At 34.9% G+C, this 11127-nt stretch overlaps 1 protein-coding gene across 1 annotated transcript; it reads right to left on the bottom strand.

The window, feature by feature from the left end:
- Window positions 1–4390: 4390 nt before the first annotated feature.
- On the bottom strand, window positions 4391–9274 carry LOC115969966 (ergosterol biosynthetic protein 28). Its single transcript, XM_031089610.1, has 3 exons — window positions 9067–9274; window positions 5433–5639; window positions 4391–4810 (listed from the first exon to the last, which is right to left on the bottom strand). The coding sequence occupies exons 1-3, from the start codon at window positions 9179–9181 to the stop codon at window positions 4743–4745; spliced, it is 390 nt and encodes a 129-aa protein (XP_030945470.1). The 5' UTR covers window positions 9182–9274; the 3' UTR covers window positions 4391–4742.
- Between the last annotated feature and the right edge of the window lie 1853 nt (window positions 9275–11127).

Raw genomic sequence — 11127 nt, 5'->3', positions numbered from 1 at the left:
AGTGTGCTTGGATGCTGCCAGTACGGGCATTTAAAAAAAAAAAAAAAAAAAAAAAATCTCTGTTGTTTTGATGAAAAGTAGTAAGCGCGCATATGCTCCGTCCATCGAGCCAACAAGGGCTCACGGATGCGTTTAGGGGAGTACCGTTTTCATAGTAGATTAAATTATTTATTTAGTATTTTACTAAAAGATTCATATCCGTTTAAAATTACTAAATTAAAAAAAAATTAAACAAAAATTAATTACTAATTTAGTAATTATAAATAAGTAAAAGTTTTTTAGTAGAATGATAGATAAATGACGTGATTCACCATGAGGATGTTATAAATTCTCCAACTTAAGGCACAACTGTCCACGTGGTAAACTGAGCTGTGGAGAAAGTGGTGGATCCATGTGAAAGTGACAGCCAACCAACCTCAGTCACATGTAAGATAATTATGACACTATGTCATCCAACATGTTGTCAGCACGCCAATGAGTGCAAGCTCCTCAACCACGTATGCAATGAATGGTGCCATTGCCAATTTCGCTAGAAAAATTGTGAAACCACATAAAATGGTACAACTAATACCACAACTATCCACGTGATAAACTATGAGTGGTAGAGAAAAAGTAGTAGATCCATGTGAAAGTGACAGCCAGCTAGTCTCAATCTAATACGTAAGATAATTATGACAAAAATTATGGTAATTTATGTGGTATTAGAACTACTCTCCTTGGCTGTGGTTATGGGATTTAGGAAATGTTTCCTAGATTTTCTCTATATAATAAAAGGATAAAATACTATTGATGCTCATTTTGAGACCCAATCGTAGGAAGAAGCCTAGCAATATGGGCAGAGAAGAGTTAGTGGATTGTTAGAAAAAACCATTAAGCCTAAATGGCATGAACAATGGTTCATAGGCCCATAAAGTACATAAATGAGCCCTGAGGAAAGCAAACGGGCCTAAAAGAACCCGGAAAGAGACAAGTAGTAAACTCATGGGCATTATGTGATATAGAAAAGTGATAATGGGCTGCAGCATGCCCGAAGTAATGAAGTAAGAAAGTAAGGGGTTGATGGAAAGCCCATAAATCCCAAGGATAAAGGATAAGGTAATTGGGCTAGGAAAATCCAAAAGAGTTAGTAAAAGTCCATAGGTATGCAGTATTAGAAAATCGGCCAAGGATGTCCAAGAAAAGCAAATGAGCCAAGAATGCTCAAGAAGAAAGAAATGGGACAAAGGAGTCCACAAGCAACGTAATGGGTCAAGAAAAGCTGAAAGTAGCATAAGTATAAGCCCAACAACCATATTAAGTCATTGAGAGAAGAATAGGCAACAGGTCCAAAGAGGTCCAGCAAGCACAGGTCAAATGACACCACAGCAGGAATAGTAGAGTGATATGGCAAGAATGACAACAAGATTGCGGAAGGAGCAAAGAATGGGCTAAAAGGGGGAAAACCTATAATCAAGTAAGGTCTAGCCCTTGAAAGGAACAAGGTAATAAATAATGGAAAATCATAAAACAATTCACGCCATAAGAGGTCAAGGATGAGCGACAAAATAGGCAGACGAGCCTCCAGACCACGGTAGGCGCATGAGCAGCGAACAAGCTTTTTGCGTACATGGGAAGTGGAGCACGCGCAAGGCCTAGGCACTACTAGCATGTATCCAGCTAATACAGGAGTGGTGGGTCATGGATCAGAGGTAAGAGAGGATGTGATCTGGTGGAAGGGAGAAGGAAAAACCTATTCTGGGGTTCCCGCTCATATTCTTTTGTGGGTGATGTCCTATTGGGATGACATACCACCCAAAAGAAGGAAGAATGAGTTAGAAACACTAGGTGCATGCCATGAAGGATAGCAGGAGAGAATGCCACTGTAAGCAAACAAACAAAATAGTTTTCTTTGTCTGGTAATGGGGAGTGGCATAGCCAGCACAAGTAAGTGGTGGTGGCTGAATAGCTGACAAACTAGTGGGTAGTCAGGAGGAACACCTTAAACCAGACAAAAGTGATTAAAGGCAAAAATGGTAAAATTAGTCACGGTAAGCAGTATATAAAGGGCCCTCGCCGTGCACAGTAGGAGGGGGAGGGGAGCAATAGCAACCACTAGGAGAGAATCACAGCACCACCATCACCATAACATTGCATGAGCAAGTATTAATAAAGAAAAGAAAAGAGGGAAAAGAATCAAAGTAACAAAAATGAAGAGAAAAGAGAAAAGAAACAGAGTGTAGAACGGCAGGCATGCACCAATAGGCTAATCCCTTCTCTCCCTCTAAAAGCCTACCCTCTATTGAGGATAAAGAACTTGTTTAGGCACAAGCCATTCAAGGCCGTTTCCTCAAAGTGGATAGTTTCTACGGCAAGATTACCCTATAAGGTTATCCGCATTGAGGAAATGGTTCCCTCCTTGGCCTTCGCCACGTAATACAATTGAACACGGCAAACTAATCTTTCATTCTTTGATTTTATCACCTTTTGCTATTGTTTTCTTATCTTGTCTTTGCAATATTGCCTATAATGTATTCTTTTTTCCTGATTTAACTGAGAATCCCTTACTTGTTTTGCCTAACAAGAAACGTAATTCTTTTATCATTGTTTTATTGCATTTATTTGCCATAACTTTTCTGTAGCAATTTTGCCTGCCATGGGCATGTGACTAAAAGTTTCGGCAAACAGGGCATAGTTTGTGTGCAAGTTAGACCAATGTGAGTTGCAACTAGACCAGTCCCGACTCTCTTATCCATAACACTTAGGCCCTATACTGCACAGCATGAGGCAGTCCAATCCAAAATCACAAAAGGCCCACCACAAATACTACCAAAAAATCAAGAGAAATTATATTTTATAACTCTAAATTATACCATAGATTATACTTTATTCCCTAAATTATAACTCTTGTTACATTTTGCACTATGTCTTCAAGTTTGCTGTTAATTTGGATGAAAATCTAAAGTTTATGGTGCAAAATGTAATCAAGAATATAGTTTAGAATAGTAAAGTGTAATTTCTCTTTTGTTTATTAAGCAATTAAGAAGATGGGCAATTGGATCTTTTCATGTAATGTCATATTTTCTATTTAAGTTAACAACAAGCTTGACATTAGGGTGCAAAGTGTAACAATGATCATAATTTAGGATACAAAATGTGCATTTAAAAAGTTTATGGAACAAAGCGTAATAAGTTGTATAGTTTAGGGTGGTAAAATATAAATTTCCCAAAAAATTCATCTTTAACAAGTGTAAAACTTACATATCAATGCTATTTTTTTAAGGATAAAGTTTAGTTACAAAATTGATTGTAGCTTAAGGCTACAAACTCACTCAATAAAATAAATACTATAACATATTTTGAAAATCTAACCATTGAATTGCATGTTCTTTACGCCCTTAATACACATGTTAAATTTTGTGTCAATCGGATATCATTTACTATATGATCTATAAGTTTATATTTTGTGCATAATTTTAAATTACAAAAACTTGCAATTTAAAAAATTTATTGATGACATAGCTATTGATCTTTAATTTTCTTGAAATTTTGCAAGTATGGAGGATATAAGAAGAAGATGTAATCCAATGGTGAATTTTTCAAAATTCACATCCAATAAAAAGATATTAAGTAAGTTTGTAGTCTAAGGCTACAACCAATTTTGTAGCTAAACTTTATCCTTTTTTTAATGAAAGATTTTATTATTATTATTATTATTATTATTATTTAAAACAATGCTTAATTAGTTCCTCGATTTATCTTTGGGCTTTTTTTGGTTGTTACTAATTTATTTGAAATCTACTTTAACGAGTTACTTAGTAGGTTCTGAGTAATTTAACAAATAAAATCTATTTGTTGTTAAATACGAGATTTGAGATTTGATTCCTGCCTACACCAAAAACCAAATGATATTTTAGTCATCTATCATCAAACGCAAACGTCATATGTTGAAACTCTCTTTAAATTAAATATATTAAAATTAAATAAAATAACTTAAAGAGCCAGTTGGACACAATTGCTGCCCACCTTCTTTCAAGACAGTGAATTGGGTTGAGGAAAAAGGTAAACTAAATAAGGGGTATAAAAACAAGAGAGGCACCAAGTGTACTAAAAGGAAGCGAGCAATGCAATACATTTGAAGTTACAGTATGAACATTGCCACCACCAGTAAAAGAATAAATGTAATAACAAAAGCAGAATTTGGGTGGAGGCAAATGGCAAGAATTAAAACTTAAAAAATTCAGTGTAGCGTCAGCCCCATTTGAAACCCGAAAAATAAGTAGGTAGCTTAGCGCATTGTTAATTAAGTTAGGCAATGTATGCTAATTGCTACCTAAACCTTGTTAGACCTAAAAAAGGGAACAAAAAAAAAAAAAAAACCATTAAGGAACATTGATGGGATTCTACAATAACATTGTAGTCAGCATCTGTAACTCATACGCAATTCTTTACCATGTCTTATGGAAACCACCAGGTAGCACCTTACTTCACAAGGAAATTGAAAAGGCTTCCAAAGTAACAACAAATATAGAGGGGCAGTAAAAGTTTAGAGCCATGTCTAAATTTAATCTAGTGAAACAATAAACGTTGGAAAGAAATTTGCATAACTTTATAAACCGACAGTGTGCGTGAACCCTTGCCTTGAGCAATTGATAGACCTATGCATAAAAAGAACAAAACAAGCAACATGAAAAATGCCTGGTAAAAAAAATCCATCTTTATCAGCCCAAAAAGAAGGGAGAAATAAGAAGCACATCATTCTACATTCAAGAATGCTTTGGGTGGATAGGTTGATGTGCATTCCACTGCAACAGCATCCATATTATTGATGTGCCTGATTAGAAACAGCAGTTTTATTAATTGAAGATCAAGGTTATACTTGCATGTAAAATGTTCCAAACCTAAGGGCTAAGACAGAAATCAACTCATCACCAATGAAAACTTAAAAATCAGTAACTTTTTTTTTTTTTTTTTTGGGGTGGTGGAGAGGGGGTGACGTGACCCGCAAATCATATAAAACAAAAAAAAAAAACAAAACAAAACAAGGCCTGCAAGCTGGTTGAACAAAAGCCCAAGGTTCACCTGGCATTGTTCAAGCTTTGTTAATGTTACGACTCACAGGTCTAGGGCTGGCCACTTGTATTACTGGTCCAACAGCTGTATAAAATAAAGTACATGAAGTGACCCATGCATAGGGACAAAGGCTTTAAGAGATGGAAGAGGGCTACGGGCCTTTCTGACACACATTGGGCTCATGCGTTCTTGATCACTTTTTCCCCCATAAGGGAATATTGATCACATTCCTAGCCCCCCACCCCAGAAAAAAGGAAAGTAAACATGAAAATTATGTCACGAGTCCAGGAAAATAACCAGGCAACTTCAACCCACATACAAAGCAAAAGGGAGTAATGACATTAAATAAATACGACAGCAAATTAGACCATTAACATTCATACCTGCAAAGATGCCGACAGTTGTCAGATTTGCAATTGCCATCGTATGATATATCAGGTATTCAGTCAAGAAATGACCAAAGGCATAGATGAATGACAAGAATGTAGCCAAATAAAGTGGCCTATTCTCAAGGTTAAATGCACAAAGAAAACAGAGGGTACAAGTTAGAAGTGTCCAAACTCCAAACGTCCTTCCATGAACTTCAGTCACTACAAGAGGGGGAGAAGGAAAAGCAAAAACCATCAGGACCTCGTAGAACATAATAAACGACAACATGAAGAGTAAAAGAGGAAAATAATAGAGGCGAGAGAGGCTGTTGAAATATCAAAGCGAGGAAAACTCATTTGTTACTAGCAAGAACAAAATAATCAAAACAGGAAGAGCTAGGCCTTAAATCTTCTGTTAATCTATCTTAGATGTACTGTTGCATGCCAATAACTCGTGTGTGTAACACATTGCATCAAGAGAGACGTTCACAATGTCAAGAGTACTAGACACTGTTGGTCAAAGAATGAGGGGCACTTAAGTGCAAAGGGCTCATGGAACCTAGGACACAAGTGCATGCCTGATTGAAGTGAACACATTTTCTAAAAAGTAATATAGTAAAATTTAAAGCATTTATAAATGAACAATATGGAATGACAATCAAGTGATCATCTAATCATATAGAATTTAAACAATAGTATTTTTTATAATCACCTATAAAATTTAAACATAGATGTTAAAGGTTAATCACATCTTCAACCAATTAAAAAATATTAAAAACAACAAATTTTTACAGAAGACAAACAGCTTTAAACAGAACAGAATTAGTTAAATAATGAGGATGGAGGAAGAACTAGCCATTGGTTTAAGCCAAAGAGAGAGAAATGTTGGCTTCTGTGTCATGTATCACATCATAAGAATGGTGTTTGTATAACAAATCAAGTGCCCATTTCAAGAGTCTTAAGATTTAAAGGGCCTATCTATGCGTTATTATCTCTTAAAACAAAAAAGAAAAGGCACATTTTGAGCATCTCAAAAGAGAATGCTTTAGGCACACTATTTGAAAAGCATTATAAGCGCAATTTTACCATCGCTGGCCTGAGACTATCACAGTCACTAGATATCCTTCAGCAGGCAATCAAATAGTAATTAAGACAGCTTACTAACTCCTCTTCAAAGTATTCACAAACACCAGACAAATAAAAATAAGCACAGACAACTTAGTAGGCGTCATCTGCTTGATATCTCGTTAGTACTTGGTACTAGTATTTTCATAGGTAGACAAATGTTACAGTCATATTGTGGGCAGGTTATCCCACTTTAGTGGTGTAAATTTTATGAGATTTTAAATGCTTTTGTTATGTATGCTGCTCCCCTTCTTTTGTTGAAGGTGGTAGGCCAGCAAGAGGTTGATGCATGGGTATTGGTTATCTAAACTATTGTGTACTTGACATTCTTTTTCATTTGTGAATTATGAATTCCAGGTTTCACCCAAAAAATTTAGAGAATTTAAATGGACATATGTGAGGCTACAAGAGGTCCCTGTTCATGGTAGACAACATTTTATCACTAATGGTAAGTAAGAGATAAAGTTATAAAGGAATTAATAAACAGAGGAAACTTTAGAACATGATGGCTAAAGCATTTTTTTCTATAGAGAGAAGCAATTGCAGCTTCTTATTCTTCTTTTTTGATAAGTAAGTAATTGCAGCGTCTGACTAACAGTCAAATAAGTACATTACACGCTTTCAGTATTTAAAAAAGGATCTCATTGCTTTCTCCTTATTTTATTGAAACAAAAAATAAACTTTAAGATACTAGTCCTTAGGAAACAAAAGGGCATGAGAGAACCAACATTTAGAAAATATTTTTTTCTTTGGCCACAAAAAAGGGAAAGGGGGATTCCAACAAATCTTCATAATGCAATGTCAAGATCCCTCGATGTGAGAACATGTCTGCTCAAATCTAGTGTCTCCACAGCAGGTTATGTGTGATGGACATACGTGACCAGAAAATAAAACACTTAAAGATTTAAGTACTGGCTAAAGAATACATAATAATATCTTAATGTGTGGGAATCCTCCTACCATGCCTCCTTTTACCTGTAACATAATCTTCCACTTTAAATACACAATTGCTAATACATGCATCCAGAAGAAACACGTTGCAAGGCACTGGGAGCAAATCTACATCCTAAGATATTTCGTTGTCATTATAGTCAGAATCTAACATTCTATATCTTTCTTGGTCACTGGACTCTAAATCTAATAGCTGCTTAACAAATTCATTCCCCTCATTATTGTTCTTAAAGTACCATTCCAAAGTTCATTGAATTTTCATGACTTCAAAAACCACAGTTTCATTATTGATTAAGTATTGGAATTGCAATCAATCATTTTGTATGTTTCTTTGTTTTGACAATTTGACTCGAGTGTAGATTGAACTCTCACCCACCCTGACTTTTCTCCTACCAAGACAATATCAAAAGGCAATTGCATCCAACTCCAAACCTAACAAACTAAAAATTGTCCAAGTCCATTGCAAAGTTTGTTAAACCATATTTCATTGTTTCTCCCTCGACAAACAAATATATCCCGATTCTATAATTGGCAGGTATATAATCATCACTCATCATCTGGATCTTAATGAATATAGACATATATTTATGAAGACAATAAAGAGAAACATTTTCCATTATTATAGAAAGAACGCTGTTTAGAAAGAAGTACGAAAATTTGAGTAACATGGAACCGAAACATAATGCAGACTGAAGGACATTTTGACTCAACTTTTTGATCGTGCACTAGTAACTCTTAGCCACCAAAGTTCCACCATCAACCTCAGTTGACATGCCAGGTGATTCTAGTGCAAATTTCACCTCATACATAAGCGTTCCCCACACTAATTACTAACAACAAGAAAGCACGTAAAGTCAAAAAAAATTTGACACAATTTGATAATGCACTTGTCAAAATCCCTCCAAACAAAGATATAATTTGCTAAAAAAAAATCATTTCTTGTTTCTTAGTTTAATTTTTTTTATTGGTAAGTTACACACGCACCCATTTCCTTGGGGACAAAGTGTTTGTTGAGCTAAAGCTCATTGGTGCTCAAACATTCAGTCTTTACAAAGCTATCTACATGGAAAGTGACCAAAAAGGCACTTCCAAAATGCATACCCATAAACACCAATCTATATCTGTCAAACTGTAATAAGTATATGAAAGATCCAAAACTTTGGGATCTGCCCCTTGAGTTTTAAATTTCCTTTCTTTGTTTTAGTTAAACACAGATCTCTTGCTTGAGATACACAACCCAAAAAGCACGCAGAAAATCAGCAACTTGTCCCCAGCATTGACAAGAAGCGCATTGATCAACCAATTGCTTAACGAAGAACCCCATTATTCTTGATTTTGATGGACAACCTATCTTTTCTATGAGAGTGAGTGAGTGAGTGTTGTTATTGAAATGTGTGTTCAGGATTTAGCTAAGACAGTGTAATAAAGTCTAATTCTTACTCTCATAATATTAACGGGGGTCAAAACTCAAAAGTCAAACAAAACATAAAAACATCGGTATGTGATTTCTAATCTAAAAACGAGAAACAAAAGCAAAAAAATGAAATAAAATTTAGAGAGAAAGAGAGCTAACTGGTGGTATTGGAGAAAACGGCGAGTCGTAGAGCCCAAATGTCGACGAAGCCGAACCAAACAGAGGCTAATCGAAGCGAACCCACTAGCATCAGCCACCATCCTAAGGGCTTCATTTTTTTGGTTTTCCTTCCTTTTCCTAAAATTCCCTCTCCTTTCGTTCTGTATAAGAAACAAGAGTCTTCGGCAATTTGTGTTTTTTTTTTTTTGGTAGTTTAGTCTTAAGTCACATGTGTGGGCTGGGCTGGCCACCCTTTTTTTCGGCGTTTGTTTAAAACCAGGCAACGGGCCGGTAGGCAAAGTAGGATTGCACTACGTCGTTTTAAAATTAAGAGGCGGTAAATTGTTTTTTAATTTAAACATTTTTTTTTATAAGACTTTCATCATCTACGTTGTTATTATATTTATTTATATATATATATATATATATTTTTTTTTTGAGAAAAAAATCTACGCTATTTTATGTTATACTGTAAGTGACTATTTAATTGGTATTTAATGTGCTTTTCACTTCTTTTTATTATGTACACATTTAATTGTATCTTAAAAACATTCAAAAATAACTCCACACATCACAAAGTTCTTGTGAGGTGGGAGGTAAGGGCCGTGATTCAAATTTTCAAAGAGGAGCTTCACACATACATATAACTTAGGCTAAAGTAGGATTTTATCTTATATAAACCAAAAAAAAAAAAAAAAATGTATTATCTTGATGGTTTTTTTTTTTTTTTTGGGTTCTAGTTAATGGACCATTTAAGGAAACTTTTGATACAACTTTATAGAAAATATAAAAAGTTGTCAAAAAAATTATTACTTTTGTATTTTCTTATGAAAAGTTTCTAAAAATATTTCCTAAACTAATGCCCTTACATCATCCGATAACTTTTACAATTTTTTATTTTATTTTATATACATTTCATGTGAGGAGGAGATACTTTGTTCTCATTTCTCAATGTCAACACCTAAGAAAACTTTTGACCTTTTACAGATAATAGTTGGTAATCTATGCAAGGTCCAAAAACTCAAAAATAATGATAGATATTAATAAGTATTTATTATGCTTGTTGTAAGGGGTGATCTCCTAAAAGGTTTCACAGGCCGGAGGAGTTGGGCTAGAACAACAATCCGAGAAACCAAGCTCAGGCCTAATCCCATGGAAAAGTCCCAGAGCAGAAATGAGGGTGAAGGCCCAACAAGATAGGATCCTCTTGCCGAGAAGAACTGACGAGATTTGCAGTGCTGTGTTAAAGCCTCACCTGAGGACTGATGACCAATAAAGCAGTAGATGAGGAAGGCGTTGCCTAGAAAACAAGCTGCATGAAAGATGGCATGCAACACTAACAATATTCACCTCAGCATTAATTAAGTGTTCCCACCTAATACAAGCTGTTTTAAATGATGAATAACTAATTTGAACAATGTTTTACATCCCAAAAGTCCTCTTTCATCATCAAAAAGGAGAAGACAGCTTATGGGACAAGTTTCTTCTAATATGCAGCATGGTAATCCACTAATTTTTTTTTTTTTTGGTGGGGGGGGGGGGGGGTGAACTGAATGCAAAAATAGGGCATTCTCCTACACTGATAGGGGATTGGAAAAATTGAGAAAAGGTGTTTATATGTTTCTAGAGAGTGTTTGTATTTATCAATCCTTACCTATAACCTTGGCATATGTGTATTTGTGTCTTTAAATCACACAAGTTTTTATTTAGACTTTGATTTTACTTATTCAATCCTCCCATTGTGGATTATCCTCTTGTTTTACAAATTAGTTTTGATGATTAGAACCTCAAGATTAACTTCCAAGTTGGGTCTAAGAGTTTTTGACCCTTGCACTTGTGTTTATATATGAAACTATATATTTTAACATTTAAAGAAAACAAGACAAGCTAAGATTCTAATTGATGGTTTAAATGTATTGTAATTTAAATTTAATTATATATTATAATAATAGCGTCTAAAATTGTAACGCCTCAAAAACTTACGTGGCATGATATTATAAAGTCCAACTCTTACATTAAGTTAGAGTGAGGATTTGAACCCACTCAATTCTCATTTCTATA

The sequence above is a fragment of the Quercus lobata genome, chromosome 12 (assembly GCF_001633185.2).
Source record: "Quercus lobata isolate SW786 chromosome 12, ValleyOak3.0 Primary Assembly, whole genome shotgun sequence".
Taxonomy (NCBI): domain Eukaryota; kingdom Viridiplantae; phylum Streptophyta; class Magnoliopsida; order Fagales; family Fagaceae; genus Quercus; species Quercus lobata.
The sequence above is the reverse complement of the archived record's forward strand: the minus strand, read 5'-3'. Positions and strand labels throughout refer to the sequence as shown.

Excerpts from the sequence above, each read along its gene's own strand:
- LOC115969966 (XM_031089610.1), bottom strand. The coding sequence starts at position 9,181 with ATGAAGCCCTTAGGATGGTGGCTGATGCTAGTGGGTTCGCTTCGATTA. Across the intron at positions 5,640-9,066 it reads CGTTTTCTCCAATACCACCA|TGACTGAAGTTCATGGAAGG; the intron begins GTTAGCTCTCTT and ends CCCCTCTTGTAG. Across the intron at positions 4,811-5,432 it reads AACTGTCGGCATCTTTGCAG|GCACATCAATAATATGGATG; the intron begins GTATGAATGTTA and ends GTTTCTAATCAG.